We start from the raw sequence: 23409 nt of genomic DNA, 5'->3' as shown, positions 1-23409 counted from the left end.
AATGGAACCAGTCTACAACCCAATGATTGCAGTACCAGGTGTCTATGGAAAGTATACAAAAATACTAATTCAATGGGATATACATACCCTAATGTTTATAGTAGCATTATCTACAATAGCCTAACTATGGAAGCAGCCCAAGTGTCCATCAACAGATGAAGGGATAAAGTAGAGGTGGTGTATATTTATGTATGTGTATATATATGATATATATAATTGAATATTATTCAGCCATAAAAAATGAAATCTTGCCATTTGCAATGACATGGATGGAGCTAGAGAGTACATTGCTAAGTGAAATAAATCAGAGAAAGGCAAATACCATATGATTTCATTCATATGTGGAATTTAAGGAAAAAAAAAACAGATTCAGCAAAGGGAAAAAGAGAGGTAAACCAAGAAACAGATTCTAAACTGTAGAGAACAAACTGATGGTTGCTAGAGGGGAAATGGGTGGGGGGATGGGGAAAACAGGTGATGGGGACTAGGGAGGGCACATGTTATGATAAGCACCAGGTATTGTATGGAAGTGTTGAGTCACTATACTGTACACCTGAAATTAATATTACACTGTGTGTTAACTGGAGTTTAAATTAAAACTGTAAAAAAATGCAAAAATGTCAAAAGACGGTAGCTTGGAGAAAACTTTTACAATATAAATCAGAAGGCAAATTTCCTTTATATGTAAAGAACAGTGCAAATCGATAAGTGCAAAACTCCGACAGAAGAGTGGGCAAAGGAAACAGACAATGCATAGGAAAATAAACACAAATGCCTATAAACATGTGAAATAGCATTTGGCTTCACTTCTGATGGAAGATATGTGTGTAAAATCAACAACACACCACTTTCCATCCATGAGCCTAGCTAAGATCAAACAGTTGGATGGCATACAGTGTTGGTGAAGCAGCACTCTCACACAACTGAAGGTGGTGTAACCCGTCTCCCTCTTGGGCTGTTTCTATCCAAGTCGGTGTGTTGCTGGCCTGTAACCCTGCTCTATCTAGGACCAGCTTCTGTGAAGGCACACACACACATGAAGACGGAAACACATCCATGAGGCTCCTTACTGCTGCACTGACTAGAAGCAACCAAGTAGTCCATAGGGGACTCACTAATAATACCCATCATATGGCCATGAACCTGAATCCTGGGGAGCCACTTAATAATTAGGTGGTCCTATAGTAAGCTTATCTCTAAGAGGTACCAAGAAATGAAAAAGCAAAGTGCATACCCACGTGTCTAAGTGTAATACCTATCTTAAGAAGAGGATCTATAGTTTTGTATATGTCCAATATATTTCTGGAAGGATTCATAAGAGACTTAAGAGTAGCTTCTATTGTAGAGAGGGCTTAGGGGTCTGGGATATACAGAGAGAAAAGTGTGAAAAGTACAGGGATGTGCAGATAGAGAAAGGATTTCCAGGGTAGAATAAATTTTTAATTATTATGGCCTCTGGCTTGTTCTAAGCACTGTTCAGAAATATCTTAACAAATCTCTACTGAATAAAGGTTTCTATTTTAACATCTTTCTAATCCCTATTCACGACTCCATTTGGACAAGATCAAACATTGTAAAAAAAAAAAAAAGGAAAGTCATTTTGGTTTTCATAACCTCTCTTTAGAATGCTCTGGGTCTCCCCAGTCCCAAGCATTTATCTAACTTACTCCAGTTCTCCTGCCAAGAGCACCCAGACCCACGCCCACCAGTCCCTTCAGGTGTGCCTGCTCTGTGCCTCAGGAGCCTGGCCCCTCTAACAAGCTGAAGAGGAAGAGATGTGAGTGGCCTTCAATTTAGGAGTCTCATCTGAACAGGTTCACCCCAACTGTTCATTTTAAGAGATCAGATCATAAGTGTCCACTATGTGAAAAAAAAACAGTAATCCAGTTTTAACCAGCACCACATGTCAAAAGCTGGGCCAAACCCATTTGAGCCTACTTGAGTTGGTTAAAATGGAATCAAGTTTATATGAACAGTATAACAATGATTCCAATAGTTTGAAACTGTTTTTGATCCAGTTTGAGCAACACTGAGCCAATATAATGTTGAACCCACCGAAATGAGATTGAGCCAATCAATTCCTTTTCAGCCAGTTTGAATGGGGTTAGCCTGGTTCAAACTAATCCCTTGAAAGGGGATTTGGGGGCCTTAGTTTCCCAGATGTCATTTCTTTATTAAAAAAGAAAATCAGGGGTAGGAAAGGTTTTTAAATTATTTATCTCTGAAGATTGATTTATCTTACTCCCACAAATATTCATAAAAATTAATTACCAGCTTACTGAAATAATTAATAAAATTCACACATTTTATTGTAACTCTAGCAAGAGCAGGAAACACCCTTTGGCTGAAGAAAGATCCTATGGTGTTGTTGTAGGACCTCAGAAAGGAGTGGCCCAAGGTTCTCTGAAGCCATCCAGACAATCCAAAGTTGACTCAACGCTGAATGCTTAAATCCAGTATTACCCCCCTCAAAAAAAGACAGGAGAATCGAGGGAAATGAAGAGTCTGATAAAGGAGTAACAGGCTAAATTTGGATGCAATTATATCCACCCTAATCAAAATTATTAGATCATAATGACCAGCTCAAAGTGAGCTGCATGACACATTTCAATCTATTAATTCAACAAACAGTGTCACAGGGGAGGCCATTAGGGATGGCCTACAGTTCCCTAATCAATGGAACCACGCCCCTGTAAATATGGGCTTACAAAGTGCACAAACAACCAAATGCCTGAGCACCTTTGCTTGTTTTTACCTTGAAGGTGTGCTTTCTACACAAGCTTTTTTACAGGAGGAAACCAAAAGTAAAAATACCATTTGCTTTGAGATAAAAATGCAACTGTTCTCTAAGAGAAAATTCAAGGTCACTTACCAGCCACAAAACTTGGAAATGATGCCACCTTCTTTGTCTGTTAGGAAATATGAAAAAAAGAAAGAAAAGAAAAGAAACACATGACAGTTGTAAGTAGATGGCCTGAGAGATCTAGGCAATGATGAGTACCATATATGAAAAGCTAACCCCCAATGAGCATCTGATGTTTCCAAAAAGTCAGCTCCATAAAGCAAACCAACATCATTCAGGCACCATGGTGTTTAGGCAGGACACATGGAATCCATTCCCATGGGAAAACCTGAGGTACTAAAGGCCATCATCTAAAACTTAGGGACTCTCAGATTAGCATGTCACTGCTAGAAGGGAGCCTAGAGTCCGTATAGCCAATGGTTCTTCAACTGGTGGGCATGAGAATTACCAGGGCCCATATTTAAAAGCAAGATAAAGGAGACTGGACACCACTCTATGGATGGCCAGACCTATTTCATCAAAGCTAGAAAATCTCATCTAAACAATGTCATCCAGAAAAGGGAAATTGCTTGCATAAGGCCTCATTTTAACAACATCCATCAAGGCAGTATTAGTTTGTATAGGATTGTTTTTTAAAACCGTGCTGTTGGTTTGGAACAATGGTTCTCAACCAGAATGATATTTGTTCCCAAGGGGACATCTGGCAATGTCTGTAGACATTTTTGGATGTCACAGCTTGGGGAGGAGGTTGTGTGCTACTAGCATCTAGTGGGTAGAGGTCAAAGATGCTTCTAAAAATCCTATAGTAGAAAGGACAGTCCTTCATGACAAAGAATGTTCTGGTCCAACACAGCTGTCAGATAATGGGATAGAACGAGTTTTTGTCAAAGCAGGGAGCACAAATGAACCCTCCACCCCAGCCCCCCCCACACACACACAGGTCATTGGAAAACATAAATACACAGTGGTGTGAGCCTGAATTGGCAGGAAAGAACCTTTCCTTTCTTCTACAGGGACACCCATCTTTGCTTAAATGCACTGAATCCCCTTTTCCAAGGCATTGGGTGGGATAAGTACATGGTAGAGAGGGTGAGCAGACCATGATGGCATGGGTAGTTTCAATATTAGGACTTAGACCACAACTCTTATCCTTGGAAACAATTACCTCTGGGATGTTGTTATTGTCCACAGGTCCATTGAGATCAGAGCGCTGCTGCTTCCTTGGCTGCTCCAAGCCATTGCAAACCTAGAAACCCAGAAGTTAAAGATGAAGATGGTGCTTTTATATGTTAGAGAAGTGAACCAAGATACAATCTAATACAATTCTGTGAAATGCATGTGTATGTAAGTATGTGTGTGTATATACATGTGTGTGCACACATACAGTTTAAACTTTTCTACAATTAACATGTATTCTATTGTATTTATAAAATGTTTTGAATCATATTTTCTCTTTTTTTACCGTCACCACACAGGATTATTACAATATTATTGACTACACATCTATGCTGTACTTTTCATCTCTGTGACTTATTTTAAAACTGGATGTTTGTGCTCCTTAATCGCCTTCCCCTATTGTGCCCATTCCCCAACTCATTACCCTCTGGAAACCACCAGTTCGTTCTCTGTACTTATGACTCTGTTTCTGTTTTTTTGTTGGTTTGCCCAGTCTTTCAGATTCCACATATAAGTGAAACTATATGGTATTTGTCTTTCTCTACCTGGTTTATTTCACTTAGCATAATACCTTCCAGGTCCATCCATGTTGTTATAAATGGCAAGATCTCATTCATTTTAATGGCTGAGCAATATTCCATTGTATTTATATACACATCTTCTTTACCCATTTATCTATTGATGGGCACTTGGGCTGCTTCCATATTTTGACTATTGTAAATAATGCTACAATAAACATGGGGGTGTATATATCGTTTTGAGTTAGTGTTTTTCTTTTCTTTGGATAAATTCCACCAGCAGTGGAATAGTGGAATTACTGAATTGTAGGGTAGTTCTATTTTTAATTTTTTGAGGAACCTCCATACTGTCTTCCACAGTGGTTGCTCCAACTTACATTTCCACCAGCAGTACAAAATAATTTCCTTTTCTCCACATCCTCACTAATACTTGCTATTTTTTCTTTTTTTTTATTTTAGCTATTCTGACATATATGAGGTGATACCCCATTATAGTTTTGATTTGCATTTTCCTAACACTGAGTGATGTTGAACGTCTTTTCATGGGTGTGTTGGTCGTCTGTATGTCTTCTTTGAAAAAGTATTCATGTCTCCGCTCATTTTTTAATGGGTTTTTGTATTGGGATTGAGTTGCATAAATATTAACTTCTAATTGGACATATCATTTGTAAACATCTTCTGCTCTTCAGTGGTTGTCTCTTGTTTTGTTGATGGTTTCTTTGCTATGCAAAAGCTTTTTATTTTAATGAAGTCCCAAGTTTATTTTTGCTTTTGTTTCCCTTGCCTCAGAAGACATATCTAGAAAAATGTTGCTATAGACAATGCCAGAGAAAGTAGTGCCTTGGTTATCTCTTCGAGGATTTTCATGGTTTCAGATCTCACATTTAAATCTTAAATTCATTTGGAGTTTGTTTATGGTATAAGAAAATTTCCAGTTTCACTCATCTGCATGTAGCCAGCTGTCCAGGTTTCCCAGCACCATTACTGGGAGACCATCTTTCTCCTGCTGTGTATTCTTGCCTCCTATGTTGAGGTTATTTGACCATATATGTGTGGGTTTATTTCTTGACTTTCTATTCTGCTTCATTGATCTGCTGTGTCTATTTCTGTGTCAGTACCATACTGTTTTGATTACTAGCACCTTGTAGTATATCCTGAAACCTGGGATTGTGATACTTTTAAGCTTCATTCTTCTTTCTCAACATTGCTTTGGCTATTTGGGGCCTTTTGTGTTTATGTACAAATTTTAGAATTATCTGTTCTAGTTCTATGAAAAATGCTATTGGTATTTTGAGTGGGATTGCACCGAATCTGTAGATTGCTTTGTGTAGGATGGGCATTTTAACAATGTTAATTTCCATTCTATGAGCATGATATGCCTTTCTATTTGTTTTTGTCTTCCTCATATTTTGAATCAGGTTTTCTAATTTTATTATTTATTAAAATTGTGGTAATATACACATAACATTAAATTTGCCATCTTACCCACTTTAAGTATATGGTTCGGTGGCATTAAGGACATTAACATTGTGCAAGTATCACCACCATCCATTTTCAGAATTCTTTTCATCTTGCATATCTGAAACTATGTATGCATTAAATACAGATTCTCACATTACCCACTCTCCCTCCAGTCCCTGGTGGTCTCTATCAATTTAACTACTCCAGGTGGAATCTTACAGGATTTCTCTTTCAGTGACTTGTTTATTTCACTCAGCATCATGTTTTCATGGGGTTCCCTCATGTTGTAACATTTGTCATAATTTCCTGCTTTTTTAAGGCTGAATAATATTCCACCATTTATATATACTGCATTTTATTTATCCATTCATCTGTCGATGGACACTGGGTTGCTTCCTCTTTTTGGCTATTGTGAATAATGCTGCTCTGAACATGGGTGCGAGAACTCTTAGAGTTCTTGTTTAAATTCTCTGGGTATACACCTTTAAGTGAAATTGCAGGATTACACTGTAATTTTATTTTTAATTTTTTTAGGAGCCCACATAGTGTTTTCCATAGCAACTATACCATTTTACATTCCCAACAATAGTGTCCAAGAGTTAAAATCATACTTCTCAAAAACCCAAATTCTTAATTTAATGCAAATTCTAAACTCTAAAATCTAAATTCTTTAATTACTGCAAAGTAATCAATCTACTACTAGAAAAAACAAAATGCCCCAAGCCTATGTCAAAAGTCTTCTCTTAAAGAGAGCATCCAACCAGAATTTCAATTAACAAAATTTAAAGTTTAGGTATCTCTATTTAGTGCCTTGTACCATCCAGAAGATAAGTGGCCAGATCCATTGTACCAAAATCACTGTCCAGACCACAAAGGAAGGTTTTAGTAAGCCATCACGTGAAGTTCCAGAACTTTCTGGAAATAAATTGTCAAGCATTAACAATATAATGATGATGATGATACAATGACATTAATAAGTCATACTTATAAATAAGTAAATTTATATTTACATTATAAATATAAATATATACTATACTCATGCTTATTTAGAAAATAACTATGTTATACTATTCCTACACTTGCTTTACAATTGACAGGACTGAGGTTCTCACTCACTCACTGAGTGAGTGTTGGCACTAAGGGCTAGGTGCCCACAGGTCTAGGTGGCATAGCACAATGTCACTGTTGGTCTTCTTCCCTGTCTAGACTGTCACTGTTGTGTTCCTTAATGTCATTCAATCTATCTGGGAGGGCTAAAGAAAAATGAAGAAGTAAAAAAGAAAAAGAAAAATGAAGAGACATGGGCTCACCCTCCTGGCACTGACGGCACCAAGCAGCTCAAGGGTTCCTAGTTGAGGGCCCACCACTATGTTTCAGCAGCAGTGGGACAGGGACAGTAGGGAGGACAAGAATGTCTCAGTTGGGAGGTGGGAAAAGTGGGGCTGGACTTCAAGCATGGGGAAGATTTTGCACAGAGGAAGAAAGTAGGGCATCACCATATTCCGAAAGAAAATCAGAACTCAAGCTACAGGAAGAAACGAGGCTTTCCAAGAATGAAGGGGAAGCAGAGGTTCAGCTGGGGCCCAGAAGATATTAAATAGGGATCCCTGGGTGGCGCAGCGGTTTGGCGCCTGCCTTTGGCCCAGGGCGCGATCCTGGAGACCTGGGATCGAATCCCACATCGGGCTCCCGGTGCATGGAGCCTGCTTCTCCCTCTGCCTGTGTCTCTGCCTCTCTCCTCTCTCTGTGACTATCATAAGTAAATAAAAATTAAAAAAAAATTTTAAAAAAAAGAAGATATTAAATATCTGGTTGGTCCTTGCTTCCTTTGCTGGAAGCCCAAAGAACCATCCTTACCCCAAGCCCCATGAGCTCTCAGATAATGCACATGGGCCCTGGCTGCCCTAGTACGTCCTAAGGTAGGGCTCTGGGGCTTGGGCAAGTCTGAGATCACTGGCATGCTCCTCTGCCCTTCCTAGCCCTTCTTCTGGGAGCTGAACCCATCCTTCCCTAGATGAGAGAGCTGTGATCCACCCAGGGTCTCCACCTCAGTAGACCCCATGCTGACCAAGCCAAACTGACAGTACCCCTTCCTATAGGGCCAAGCCTGATTTGGGGACTACTCTTTCCAGGTTCCTACTGGAGCCAGGTTTGTATCCCAAAGTCAGAGTTAATTCTTCCCTCTGCCTCACTGGTTCTGCACCTCCCTTTGTTGCCAAGGTATGCCAGGCAAAATCTCCCAAAGGGTACAGTGGGAGCTCTCACCTGAAATGCTACTCCCATCCACCTTAAGTAAAACTCAAATTTGCAACACCCTCCCAGAAAACTTTGTTGTCTTGTACCCCTAGCTATTTCAAGGTCCACTTATAGCACATCTGTGTTTTCCCTTTTGTTTGAAAGATCTCTAACCTGGTGACTTTCCCTAGGCTGCATTCACAGATTTCATTTCCTAAAGGTGCTGCATTGCCTTACTAGAAGCTAAACGGACATTTCAAAAACCCCTAAGGAAACGAAACAAACAACTGACAAGCGAAAACAGGCCAACCACACCTCGTGTACACTGAATATGTCCCCATCAATTTCATATATTGAAACTTAACCTCCAAGGAGATGGGGCCTTTGGGATATAACTGGGATTAGACGAGCTTGTAAGGATGCAGCCCTCATGAATAGGATTACTGTTCTTACAAAAGAGACCCCAGAGAGCTCCCTCACCCCTTCCACCATGTGAGGACACAGCGAGAAGACTCTGGCTATGAACCAGGCAGTGGCCCCCACCAGACACCAGATCTGCTGGCAACTTGATCTGGACTGCTTGCCTCCACAACTGTGAGAAATAAATGTCTGTTGTTTATAAGCCACCCAGTCTATGGTATTTTTGTAATAGCAGCCCAAATGGACTAAGATAACACTGCTTCTACAAACATTACAGCTTGGGATGGGATCTAAATTTTCTGCCATGGATATAGGGTAACAGACTGTTGTCAGGGTGCCAGATCCATTATGGAAAAAGGCAATGTCAGGACTGCTGCTTGTCTTACACTGGGTGGCTTTGGCAAATGGAAGAGGTGACCCTCTGCGGGCGCAGCCCCCATGGGATTAGGGCTTGGTCGGGGGGCATAGGCTGGATGCTGCACCCCCCCATCTGTCCTTAACACCAGGCACAGGGCTATAGCATGTGGTGACCATGGGCAATACAGGGTCTCAGATTCACTTATGATGGCAATTCCCTGCCCCCCCAAAGCCCAAACCTTTCCTCTGTGTCAGCATTTTCTCCACTCATCACCATGACAACCACATCTCCTAATAAACTGCCAGGGTTGTTTTCAGAGAGGTGGCCTGGGAGAGCCCATCTGGCGCTCTAATTTTCATCTTGAGGGCAAGGCGGGGGTTGCGCTTGGCAGCATGGGGTGCAGCATCTGAAATTAGCATCGTAGAGGCCCACGTGGATTTGGGGCTCCCGGCATCTGAGATGAAGATGCTATTTAATCCTTTTATGCACTCCCCAAAGTACAGCAGCTAGCCAGCCCTCAAAAAGAGATGCCAGCCAGAGACACCTCAGTTCTTCATGGCCAACAGGGAAGCAGGGCCATGTCCCTCACCAGGTGAGAGCAGTGGGGTGTTCTTGTTGCCATGGGCTAGAAGCCTTGCCAACCATTCACTGAGAGAAGGATGGTAAGTGGAACATGTGAAGTAAAATCTGGCGATATGGTATGTGGTGGGACCCCCTCCCCAGAGCTCTGAGAGCACAGAACATGAATGTGTGGCACAGACAAGTTCATGACATGCCAGGACCAGAGACAGCTGCTCAGGGCAGGGATGATTTGCCTGCAATAAAAATATATTAATTCGAATAAATTGTTCTTTTTTTTTTTTTTAATTTTTATTTATTTATGATAGTCACAGAGAGAGAGAGAGGCAGAGACATAGGCGGAGGGAGAAGCAGGCTCCATGCACCGGGAGCCCGACATGGGATTCGATCCCGGGTCTCCAGGATCGCGCCCTGGGCCAAAGGCAGGCGCCAAACCACTGCGCCACCCAGGGATCCCCGAATAAATTGTTCTAATAAGTATCTTGGCTCCAGTTGGTGCAACTAAAACTAGGACTTTTTTCAAGTGCCAATTCTGATTTTGTCTGCTTGATTAAACAGAAAATACAGCAATGTCACCCACATGGCTTGACGTGAAACAACAGCAAACAAGTATACCCACACTCATGCCATCTGTAATAAAAACCAAACATTCCCAAGCAGTCTCCTGAATGACAAGCATATTAGTGACACATGGAGGGACAGAGTGTCAGCTCAAAGCCAGGCAAGCCACAACCTTCCCACAAAACTGTGCTGTCTCCCCTCCCACATGACTCCTTGTTAGAGAAAATAAGCTTATGAATGACTCAGGAGGTGGCAGCCTTCTCTGGAATTCACTTCATGCTCCCTGTTTCCAAAGGCATTGGCCACCCAGCAAAGATGCCTTCCTCTGTCCCATTCAGCAGGGGTCAGCCAGGACCTGCTGCATGTCGGGTGCTCAGAGGTGGCTGATCTGAGAGCATCAGCCACCACGGTCCACATGAAGGTCTAACTTTGCACCTGAACAGATTTCACGAGCCCTTCTCCTGACAGGCAGATGGCTCAGAAAAATGACAATATTGTTCTTTTCCTTCCATTCCTCTTATGATTCTGATCACTCCCATGACATTTGTCTAGAGAAGAATGAGTGCCTGGATGGAGTATTTATTCTTATAACAGTCAGCCCCATGGGGGTGATCGTATCTTTTTGAAGCCAATCTGCAGCTTAAAAGAATTATGCCAAGGTCCATTAGGAAAACCAGCCAGTAGGTCTATCTTTTAACATCTCCAAGTGGACCTGGGAACAGGAGGAGGAATGAGAGTCTCTCCCCACTCGCCCTCCACCCACCCCCAACTAGATATTTTATGGAATATACCTATACTAAAATAAATTATGCATCATCTGTCCAAAGTTCAAGCTTAACTGAGTGTCTGATTATTTACTAGATATGCCAGCCCTACCTGGGGCCTGGCAGGCTGCCACCTCCACCAACCCCCACCTGGCACACTCAGGGCCTGGTCTTGTTCTCTATACCTGGTCTGCTAAAACTTCTACTGACCACCAGGACCACCTCGCATGTCCTTGACTCTGTGCTTCACTGGTGCCTGGGGTGCTTAGCCCAGCATTTCAAAGTAGAAGCAAATTACTCCTTCATGAAGCACTGTCCAAAGGCTATGTCCATACAGCCAGTCCCAAGCAAGCACCAGCTAGGTATCCTGCATGGTGCTGAGTGCCTCACATTGAGGATCAGAAGACAAATGCAATGAAGATCTTGACCTGAGGTAGCTCCCCATCCAGCATGGCACAGCTCAGTAGTCCTGCTAGCTACAGACCCTCTGTGGGGCAAGCCAGACATTGAACAAATGCACAAATGAACAACAGAAGTTCCTGTGTGATCTGGCCTGAAAGGCTAAAGGGGGAGTCCAAAGGCTGAACCATCAAAGCCTTGGGGGCTATTAAATCTTTTTCATTTGGGTGCAACCAGGACCCTGGTGCATTATTGGTGGAAACGTAAAATGTTGAGCTGTTGTAGAAAACAGTATGAATCCTCAGAAAGGTGCACACTGAATGCCTATATGATCCAGGAATTCCACTCCCAAAAGAGCAGAAAACAGCGATCTACACAAAATCTCGTACCCAAAAATTCAGGGCAGCATTACTCACAACAGTCAGAAGGCAGAAACAACATGAATGTCTGTCCACAAATGAATGGATAAACAAATATGGTGTATCCCTTCAATGGAATATCACTGAATCATAGAAAGGAACGAGTTCCTGACATATGCTATATAACATGAAGGAACCCTGAAAACAACATGCTCAGTGAAAGAAGCCAGACACACAAGGTCACATACTGTATGCTTCCACTTAGATGGAAGTGTCTAGAAACAGGCAAATCTATATATGGAGAAAGTAGATTTATCATTGGCAGAGGCTGTGTGTGTGGGGGGGAATGCATAGTGACTGTTTAATAAGTATGGGCTCTCCTTTTAGGGTGATGAGAATGTCCTGGCCAAATAGTGGTGATTGCACAACACTGCACTAAATGCCACCAAACCATACCCTTTAAAATGATCAAAATAGTAAATTTTATGTGTGTATCAGTACAATTTAAAAATAATGTGGATGGGGCTCCTGGGTGGCTCAGTGGGTTAAGTGTCTGACTCTTGACTCTGGCTTGGGTCGATGATCTCAGAGTACTGGGATCAAGCTCTGTGTTGGGCTTTGCACTCAGCAGGGAGTCTGCTTAGGGATTTCTCTCCCTCTTTCTTTGCCCTTCCCCTGGCGCTCTCTCTCTCTCTCTCTCTCTCTCTCTAAATCTTTAAAAATTATTTTTAAATATTGTAGAAAGGAAAACTAACCAGAGCCCTTTAAGGATCAAAGATGTACCATCCCTGCCTGTGTTATTCACTTTAGTTTAGCTGAAGGTCACCCACCAGCTTGTGCAGGACTGACTCTCTCCTTGGATACGAAGGCCAAAAGAAGGAGGTGAGCTGTCCAGATGTCACAGCGACTCATCTCTCCTGGTCACCTGCCTCACATACCGGGTCACATTTGGACTCATTTGTGGAAAGGAAGGCGCAAAGTGTGCTATGGAACTTGGGAATCTTCCATTTGGTTTCATTCAATTCTCAAAGGAGAAAACCTACACCACCCCTTTCTAAAACTGTGGCTGGGGGGCCATCGGGGTTGCTTCTCCCATAGGTTCTACAAGCTGGCTGGAAACACTGGTGTTATCTTCCCATCCTGCTAATTTAAAGGTGGGAAGCCCTGTGTGAGCAATTTAATGACAGCAGTCCTCCAGGACAGAAGAATAGTTCTCTTGGCCCTTCTGGCAGGTGCTTGCATTCTCCCAAAAAACTGAAGCTTCTTCCCATACCCAGTCAAGAGCCCCATGCTCCCATTCTGCAAAAGCTAGCTTGACATCTGAGGAAGGAAACAAAGGTGCATAAGTCAAAAGGAAATCAAATGAGCAATACTAAGTCAATGTTGGAATTCTATATTGGACTTCTACTCATCTAAACAGACCACGTTCCTCTCACACCAGGACTTCTATGTTTCAGTCATTATTATTAGTCCTAAGTAATAAACGACTAGGCCTGCAAACACTAACAGACTAAAACAAAGTCTTATGATTCATAATTTGAAAAATAAGTTTAACCAGCTAATTTGGAAAGAGTATTCCAATGACCCAGTTAGCTTCTACTAAATCTACCTGCTCAACTTCTGTGATTATACAACATAGAATATTCGGTTTTCCTAACACTGAGGATAAGGAGGGAGAAGAGAGCTAGCTGTTATTCTTTTTAAGATTTTTGTTTATTTATTTGAGAGAGAGAGAGAGAGAGAGAGAGAGAGAAGGAGAGATTGTGCAAAAGTAGGGAGAAGGGCAGAGGGACAAGCAGACTCCTCACTGAGCAAGGAGCCTGACACGGGGCTTGATCTCAAGACCCCAAGATTGTGACCTGAGCTGAAATCAAGAGTCAGATGTTCATCCACTGAGCCACCCAGATGCCCCAGAACTAGCTGTTATTTTAATGATTTATTTGAATGATATCAACAAAGTAGGACCTCAATTATCTTACTTAAAAATGATCAGACCCACTGCCTTTTGGCCACACATATCATTGTCCACAGGCCCAAATGAATGAGGTCAGTTCATCTTGACTGTGACTACACCAAACTGGTTTTGATTGACCCAAAATGTGTGTGTGTGTGTGTGCGCGCGCGCATGTTTGTCTGATACTCGTTACATGGTTTCAGATTGGCTCAACTTAGTTTTAGATGATTCAAATTGGCTCAAGCTAATAAATGAGCCAAGAGCCTTTCTTCCCTTTTCTTTTTTTCTTTTCTTTTCTTTTCTTTCTTTCTTTCTTTCTTTCTTTCTTTCTTTCTTTCTTTCTTCTTTCTTTCTTTCTTCTTTCTTTCTTTCTTCCTTCTTTCCTTTCTTTTTTCTTTCCTTCTTTTCTTTTTTTCTTTCCTTCTTTATTTTTTTATTGTGGTAAATATACATAAAATAAAATTTATCATTTCAATCATTTTTAAGTGGACAGTTAAAGTGGCATGAAATGCACTGACACTGTTGTGCAACCATTATCACCACCCATCCACAGAACTTTTCATCTTCTCTAACAGAAACTCCGCACCCATTAAACATGAACTTCCCATTCCCCCTCTCCAGCCTCTGGCAGCCATCATCTCACTCTGTGTCTCTATGAATTTGATTACTCTGGGAACCTCACATACGTGGAATCATACAGGATTTGTCTTTTTTGTGACTGGCTCATTTCACTAAGTGTAGTATCCTCAAGGTCCGTCAATGTTGCAGCAGGTGCAGGATTCCCTTCCCTTTTCTGGCTGAATAATATTCCACTGCATATAAAAGTCTTTTTTTTTTTTTTACTTTATAAAAAGATCCCATTTATTTATTTGAGAGATAGAGAGAGTGGGGGGGGGGTTGGATGGAGGGGGCAGAGGCAGAGGGGGATGGAGACTTCCCCACTGAGCAGGAAGCCTGATGTGGGGCTCAATCCTAAGACCTGGGATCATGATCTGAGCTGAAGGCAGATGCTTAACCAACTGAGCCAACCAGGTGCCCTAAGTCTTTTCTTTTGTACTTTATCACAACTGTGGTTCTTTGGGTTGTTAATTCATTATGTTTCATTCTTCTTGGCATTTAAAAGAGTTGGAGGGCAGCCTGGGTGGCTCAGCGCCACCTTCTGCTCAGGGACTGATCCTGGGGACCCCGGATTGAGTCCTACGTTGGGCTCCCTACATGGAGCCTGCTTGTCCCTCTGCCTGTGTCTCTCCCTCTCTCTCTCTCTCTCTCTCTCTCTCTCTCATGAATAAATAAATATTTTTTCTTTAAAAAAAAAAACAAGAATAATGAATCCAGTCAATTGAAACCCACTGAATACATATAAAAAAAAAGAGAGTTGGAGATTGAATATTAATGAGATATTAGGCAAGAAAAACCTTGGGCAGCAATTTCATGTCACAACATCTCCCATAATTGCAAATTTGCTGCAGCAAAAAGAGCCCTGATCTGCCACTGGTTTTGTTTTCTGGAGCAGGTTTTGAGGACTGATGAGTGGCTAGATCACTCCTCTTCTCTTAAAGATTAACACTCTTATTTCTCAAAGTAACTAATATGCTACCTTTATATACTTGGGTTCCAAGAAGGGATGGAAGGAAGGAGGAAAGGGAGGGAGAAAGGGAGGGAGGGAGGGAGGGGGAGGGGACAGATTATGAGAAGGAGGAGCTTCTATTTTCAATAGACCAGGAAAAAGAGGAAGCAGGGGCACCTGGGTGGTTCAGTCAGTTGAGCATCCAACTCTTGATTTTGGCTTAGGTTGTGATCTCAGGGTTGTGAGTTAAGCCCCACATCAGGCTCCATGCTCTGTGCAGAGTATGCTTAGGATTCTCTCTCTTCCTCTGCCCCTCTGTACCCACCAGCTTTCTTTCTCTAAGGTAAATAAATTGAGAGAGAAGAGAAGAGAGAGAAGAGAATGAAGAGAAGAGAAGAGAAGAGAAGAGAAGAGAAGAGAAGAGAAGAGAAGAGAAGAGAAGAGAAGAGAAGAGAAGAGAAAAAAAGGAAGTAGCAGCAGGAGTGGTCCCAAGATCCCAGAAGCACCCAGGCACCTGGCCTGAGTGTGGCATGGTCCAGGTCTAAGCTTGTCTGATCAAGACAATGGGGCAGGTGAGTCTGTGTCAGTGTACATAATGGTCAAAGTCAGCAGACCCAGGGGTGCTGGGAAGGAAAGTTAGGAACAGCTGTCTCCTCTCTGGCACCAAGGGCTGATCTGAAGGGAAGCAAGAGCCTCAAACGCTGGGTGGGGAGTGTTAGGGGTCAGGCTGCATCAGAAATCAGAGTGGGCAAACAGGTCTCAGAGGCAGAATGAGAGGCCACTTGCAAGTGTCCAGGCCAACGAAGAGGAGGGCTGACCAGAGAGGATGAATGAGCAACCTCCCCAAACAGCAACACCCCTCCAACTTTTATAACATGCCCAAGCTTCTCTCCTGAGCAACAACCCCTTATCCAGAGTCAAGTTCAGGTTCACTGACCTGTATGGCCTGTGTGCTCTCACAGCAGGGTAAGGTGGCCAACTCTGGGGACAGATCCTGCAGTGAATCAGCACCCAAGACACTACATGGCCATCTCAGTCAATGTATCTTAAAAGGAGACGGGAACCAGATAGATGCAGGCCTGGACCACATGCTCCCTGTTGAAACCAGAGGAGCCAAACAATGAGATTCTGTAAGCACAGTTCCAAATATCCTTCAGCTCTAACAGTATGGGCCTTGGCTTGGAGAGAGGCCGGCTTCTCTGCTATGAAGGCTGATGGTGGAATGAGCAAACAGACCTGGACCTGACAGGGTCTGGGGAGTCCATCCACATCCCTGGAGGTGCCATGCTGTCCCACACCTTTCTCGAAGTTTCTAAGATGTGCTCAGTCTTCCTGAATTGCCTGTGGTGTTAGCCATATAGGGTTGGGAGATATTCTCTATTTGCCTCCTGTTATCACAGTCCCATGACGCTTTAAGTAATGGATTAGCCTTGGCTGCAATCAAAATGCTTTGGGTTGACAACTCCATGACTGCCACCCCCACACTGTCACACCTTGGGAAAGGGCACCATGTGTGACATCACACATCTCTGAGTCTTGTGTTCAGCAAAGTGGCCTTTCTTCCTGAACAGAAGATGTTTCTAAAAATTCTTCCATGGAGCCTTGCACTTCCTAGGGACTGTCATGTGACTCAGCAGTTTTGTCAGCAGGCTGTGTAGTTGCAAGCCCCTGGAATATGTGAGGGACCGTGGGAGGTGCTGCAGGGGCTGAGGCAGGGAGCTGCCTGGGGGCCAACTCCCTGCCTCAGTCCCCTTCCCACCCACTCCTCCCACTCCCCAGACCTGCTCCAGACATACACACTGCAGGCTACTCAGGTCGATTCAAGATCCACACGTGCTGGGCATCCTCTCCCTGCTGGCACCTCCTCAGGCCCCTCCCTTCTTGTCCTTATAGACACGGCTCATTTACCGCCTTCGGTTCCCAAATGTGAACCTCTGCCCTCATAATCCATCAGAGTTGCAGGGGGCTCCCCAGCATGATCTCTCCTAAGAGGTTCCTCCCTCTTCCAGCCCCCATCACAATGCCAGCCCCCACGCACCTCCACCTTCAGCATCACCTGGTTAGTTTGCTTCCCAAAGCACCCCCCCGCCCCATGAAGTCCCACAGCTTCTTGGCTTCTCACCTCTGCTGCAGTCAGTCCCTCTCCTAACCACCTGGCCCCATCTGGGCTGGGGAGTCTCTATCTCCCTCTAGAACAAGGCTTGCAATGTGGGCTTATGTCACTTTTAATCTTTGCATCCCCAGTACCTAGCACATCACAGGTGCCAATATGCAAGGGCTTCTGGGGAAGGAATGCAGATGCCAGCAGCCCAGGGAATCTGGGAAGCCTGGCTGGAGACACTTGGCTTTCAAGGAGAGCGGGACTTATGTGCAGATACTCCAGGTTAAGGAGAGTGCCTCAGACAAGCCACTTGGAATTAGTGAGAGATGGTGGTCCAGAGCCCAGCTCATCTGCCCAGAAAGTGGAGTTCTCTGTTAATTTCCTATTAGGAATGTGGTGTGGGAAAATGAGGGCAACCCTTGGAGATGTGTAGGTGTCACTCTGATTTTTGGGTGTCACCCAAAATCAGACTCCAGAGCAGAAAGAAACTGAGGATATCCCCAGGTGGGCATGTGAGAACTGCCTACTCCTGACGTCTCTGTAGGGGACAGGGCCCACCTGAGGAAGGCCTGCAGAGAGGGGAGAGCCCAAGGACACCTTGGAGCTGCCCCTACCTCAGCTGGTACCTCTGTCCTGCCAGGTATTACCCTGACCATATACATATCCCACCTGTCTGCGGTGTCCCTGGCCAGTCCTGGTCCTCCTCCCACCCTGCCTCATAGTGTTGGCTTCAGCCCTCCTGTGATGGCACTCCAGAAGGCAGTGATGCCCACCTGCTCAGAGATGTGCCCAGTCCTGCACAGCTTGGCCCTGGACCCAAACTGTTTGCAGAGCCTCACCCAACTACCTCCCACCACATCCTGAAAGAGGCTCCTCTGGACTTGAAATTATCACTATCACCATGCAGGGGGGTGCTCCACACCCCTCATATCCACTGCAGACTCTGATCCATACCAACTCTGCTCCCCGCAGCCCCAGGGTATACATAGTTGGTGCATGTAATGTGTCCAGAATGTTCCAGAACTGGGAGCTAGGGCAGCAGGATGAGGTCCAGGCTTCCTGGCTCTGGCATCTGCTCTCTTTACCACTGCACCTTACTCTGTCATCAAGGGCTAGAGGCGGGAACGTTTCTTTCTAGATTATTGCTAGTGGAAGGGCTCTACACAATTTTCTTGGACAATAAAACAGTATTTTAGAGACCCTGGCTTTAACGAGATTTTAAAATCACCTAAGCAATCCCAGATTCCTGCTAAATAAGCTGCTCTGTGACAACAACGCCACCTCTGGTCACATGTCCTCAAGAGGCTTCATAAAAATCAAATAAGGCCATTGTGCTGACTTAACAAATAGGCCCAGAGATATCAAGTTTGGAAACCTAAACAGATCAACGCCAAGACCATACCAGCCTGTTATTTGTTTCTCAGGGTGGCCCCAGGAACTAGTTATGGCAGGTGCCACAGCTACCCATCATCCAGAGGAGCAGAGGAGGCTGGAGAGGGGCACAGGAGCCCCCAGGACTCTCCCGTGCCACTTCCCCATGTGCACAAGAAAGACAGGACCCTATGCTATGAGTGGGAAGAGGAGCAGGGGTGCCTTCAGAATCGGGGGGCAGGGCTGTGGGAAGAAAGAGGCCACCTACACTACATAGAAGCACAGGGCGTGAGGGAGGACCTTCCCCGACTGGGCCATGCCTTTGTCTCCCCAAGAATTCCTGCCCTCAGAGCCTGCCCCCAGATTTTCTCCAGCTCTGTTTCACTTATGGCAAGCTTTGGATGGAATGCTCCCTCCAGGGCACAGTGCAATCACCAGATCCCTTTGCACACCTGCTGCCCCACAGCATGCCAAGAGAGGTTACCGGGGAGCCAATAATCCTGGGATACCCCTTTCAGCCCCTCAGGGCATGGTACCCTTTAATGCAAAACAGGTTGCCCATCCCAACTTCCTATGCCCTATGCCGCTGAACAGGGCACGCATGAGAAGCACCAGCCCAGAGGAAGTGCCCACAGCACCACTGTCCACCCTACCCCCAGGCAGGCTGAGGTCACCCATGTACTTAGCATCTTCCCTCTGTATTTGGTGCCAGCATTCCTACCACAATCTCAAAAAGTCCTTCAGAAAGCCAGCCTCAACTGAATGCCAAAGCACAGCAAAGCCATCCCCACAGGAGCAATGATAAACACTTGTACATCTGATGTGGTCTCGAAGCTCTGCATCACGCCTCAATTTAACTGTTGTATTAAGCTGGCTATGATGTATTGATTTTCCTTTTTTCCTATTGTCAGAGGGTTCTTTTCAGAAAGCGCTGGCTGGACCAGCGATAAATAGAAATCTTGAAAATCCCCAAAAATCCAAACATGCATTTAGAGTGCAATCCCAGCATGCAAGGGGATTCTGGGCAGTTGCCACAGAAATCAAACCCTTTGAACTAGATGGTCATTGAAGTCCTGATATGCACCCAGCCCACAGAGGACACAGAACAGGACAGGGAATGCCTGCAGCTCAAGACATCTCCCAGAGCCCAAAGGAGGAAGTCTATTAAGGGGGGAGTCTCAGGCACAGAGCAGATATTTTCAGAGTACCTCTTCTCTAGCTAGATGTCCCAAGGTAACACATGAAAAAGATGGGATTCCAAAAGAATCAGTCCAAATCGAACCCAGTCCTCATCAAACCCAGATGCACTGCGCATCACCCAGAGACTGCAAGAACCCGTCACTTTAGATTAGGTTTGGACGGAATGCTCCAAATGAGGCAGCTGAGGCTTATGTGGGAAAAGCACCACACCCGTGGTCACACAGCTTGAAGATCTGAAGATCCACAGATCTGAAGATCTATGGAACTATGATCTTTGGTGCCAAACAAATATGCTCTTATAGGAACATGGAGGAGCAGCCCCAGGAGAGCACTGATCAGCAAGCCCCTCTTCATAGGCAGTGTGTGGATGCCTTGCCAAATTCCCAAAGCTCATTCCTGAGCTGTGAGACCAGAGGCCTCCCTCTACTCAACAGAGAAAGGTGCAGAAATAGCAATTTAGTCTGGTTATTCAATACTAACTAGGCTGGATGCAGCTCACATATTCTTTAATCATTATTTCATAATTATATATATAATATATATATAAATATATCAATATTTCATATCAACCTGGATAAAACAAGCTGGATAAAATTAAGGAAAGTAGTTCACAGATAATCTCTATTTGACTACTTTGATCTGTAGCCTGAGACCTCATGAAGCCAGGATGTTAGGACAATTTTACAGACCAGAGGTTTTGAGGACTATGGGCACCTCACTGGTATCATGACACACATATCATGAACCATGGAGCACATCAGGCCTTGCAACTGCCCAGTAAATAAGGACACAATGGGAGAGATACTGCTGTCGGGGAGGAATACTGCCCAATTCATCTACACTGCCTCATTCTCCAGCAGGCGGACTCAAACACCCCTGCCACAGAAGTCAGCATTAGCTCTTCTAGAAAGAAGCCTTTCAAGAGCTGCATGGTGCAGTGGTGAGAGGCATGAATCTTGGTGCAACACAGACTGTTTACCCCTTGAGCTGTGTGACCATGGGTGTGGTGCTTTTCCCACGTAAGCCTCAACCGTCTCATCTGTAAAATGGGAATAATCCTAGTTCATATCTCTTCCAACTGTTCTAGGATTCACTTAGATTGGACACAAGAAGCCCTGGGCACAGTGCTGGCTTGCGACCACCAAACAGCAGCCTCACCTCCACCATCACCTGGGATTTCCCACAAATAGCAAAGCAAGAAACATGAACTCCTCAGAAGCCAAGGGTCCCTATGGCAACAGAGGTGAAACCTTTTCCATCATCAGCATTTTGGGTTAATGTTGAACCATCCTGGAATAGAGCCATGAAGGGAGAGATCTAGGGAAGTCTGGCTCCCCGTTCCCTAGGATGGGCAACTATGGTCAGTATTTTCCTGACAGGCTCTGTCAGGCTCTGCATGGAGAGAAAAGGGTCTAATAATCAAGTTTTTTGGGGAAACACTGGCCAAGCAGGGCTGGAGGTATCTTGATTAGCACTGAGTCTGGGACTTCGCACAGCACACATACAATCAAGGAGCAAATCTCTGAGATGGGAAACCTCTGCAGTAAAGTTTCTCAAACTCATCTGTCAACCAGATGCAGTTAATGCTCCTTGTCTGTGAGAGTTATATTCCATAAGCCTTCTGTGAACTCCCCGTGTGTGAGTACTGACCCACCTCCTAGGAGAAAGAACCCGGATGTGGTTCCTGTAAAATCTGTGGTCATCATTTTTGTCGATCAATCAATACATAACCGTGTTTTATGTGTTTCTATTTAGACACCTTATTTAGTGTGTATTCCCACAAATAATCATATCTAGTATTTCTTTATAATAAAACAAGTCGATAGGAGTCATTTCCCTGACCTTGGATAATGAGACCATAAATTTCTTTTGCTCTCAGCCTCATCACAGTGCCTTCCTTATGCTCTTTTGATTAGTGGGTCATCTCACGAATTCACAAAGTTAGCCCCTTTCCCAATGCTTCCTCATATACTATACATATTACTTTAGCACTTTGCAGAGCAACCTTGTGTACAGATTGGCAAATTCTCTCTTCCTCTTTCTGGCTGTGCCATATTGTTGATTCATGGCCAACAGCTCCATAACAGCTCACACCTACAGAAAATATCTAACACAACATATCCATAATGCACATCATAGCTTTCTCATGCTTAGAAACATCAGACAGCACACCACCACTGCACTTGGGGGTCATTTTACCATCCCACAAAAAAGCACAAAAATGCAAAAAAAAAAAAAAAAAAGGTCACAAAAAAGATCATGAAAAGGACACCTGTGTGCAGTGTGAGAGCTGCAACAAGAAGGCAGAGTGTCTCTTTGTTCAAACTCAGCTGGGATCACGCACGTGTTTCTGCCTCTCTGTGCATGGCCCACAAATGCTTGCAAAGGTGCCACAAGTATTGATTTTAAGCTTACCCATAAATGTTAGTGAGTAGGCTGATTCACAGATAATGGAATCCATGAATGACTAGGACCAGCCAGGCTGTGTTTACAGAACACATCTAACAGGATGCTTTGGGAAATGCTCTCAGGTAGTTTGCCTCTTTGATTTGAAAATTCAGTGACAGAATCAGGCACTGCCACATAGCAAGATTTGGGGATTTTTTTTGCTTCTGTTTTCCAAATTCCCCTCAACAAACATGCACTGCGTTGAAATAGTTCTTTCTTCTCTAGGAACACTCAACACAAATCTCTGTTCCCCACAATTCCATTCTGTCTTGAAAACAACTTGAGCCTATCTCCTTTGGGTTCTCTCACATCCTGCCCTCCCCATCCCACCTCCACCTCCTAGTGCAGACCTCTTGGTCTCACTAGGATCACACAGGTGAGAGGTCCACCTGCAAACTGGAGCCTTTTCCAAAGGAGACACACCAAAGGAAACATCTGTAGCAACTAAGTAGCATCTGGAGCATACAAAGTGCTCCTAGGAAATAGAAAAGCATTCAGATACCACAAGATAAACAGCACACATCAAGCAATTCATAGAAAAGGAGAAACAAGTAGGCAACATAAACTTGGGGAGATGTTCAACATTCATGTCCACTATGGGAATTTATTTTCACATAATAAACCAGAAGAAGGAAAAATTGTACAGAGATGTCTATGGCAGTTTGACTGGTAAAAGACAATGCCACCTTCAACCGGCAGGCTCAGTGGCAGGGTATGTGGGGATGAATGAATTAGATGTCACGTGGCCTGAATGGAACATTCAAAGGTCAGTAAAAATGATTCCAAAAACTACATGGCAACACAGAGAAACATTTGCAAAATGTCATGTTCTAAAAGGTGGATGGCAAAATTACATCTGGACTTCAATGACAGCCACATACATTATTCATGTTCAATGCTAGAGTCTGAAGAGGAACACAGAAAAACCAAGAGCTCATCTGTTAGGGCGGTAGGAGCCATGGTGGATACTTTCTCCATATTCCCATTTCTAATTCCATTGTAATACTGTTGTCCATGCAAGGACAAAATAAAATGCTAGGCAATACTGTTCAAAGAGGCCATGACGTAACTTCTCCAGCTTTAAAATGAGTGTCAGAGGGATGTCCGGGTGGCTCAGTGGTTGAGCGTCGGCCTT

General features: G+C 44.0%; 1 protein-coding gene across 3 annotated transcripts in view; it reads right to left on the bottom strand.

Moving 5' to 3' along the window:
• Positions 1-23409, bottom strand: part of APBA2 (amyloid beta precursor protein binding family A member 2) — a 247341-nt gene that overhangs the window by 35954 nt on the left and 187978 nt on the right. For all 3 annotated transcript variants that reach the window (XM_041753620.1, XM_041753619.1, XM_041753621.1), the window contains 2 exons: positions 3969-4049; positions 2873-2909 (listed from right to left, as the gene is read on the bottom strand). In XM_041753620.1, the coding sequence (XP_041609554.1) occupies positions 2873-2909; positions 3969-4049 (118 nt within the window). The remainder of the gene's footprint in view (positions 1-2872; positions 2910-3968; positions 4050-23409) is intronic.

Source organism: Vulpes lagopus, chromosome 4 (genome assembly GCF_018345385.1).
Source record: "Vulpes lagopus strain Blue_001 chromosome 4, ASM1834538v1, whole genome shotgun sequence".
Classification (NCBI taxonomy): domain Eukaryota; kingdom Metazoa; phylum Chordata; class Mammalia; order Carnivora; family Canidae; genus Vulpes; species Vulpes lagopus.
Note: the sequence above shows the minus strand (reverse complement) of the source record. Positions and strands in the feature narration are given on the sequence as shown.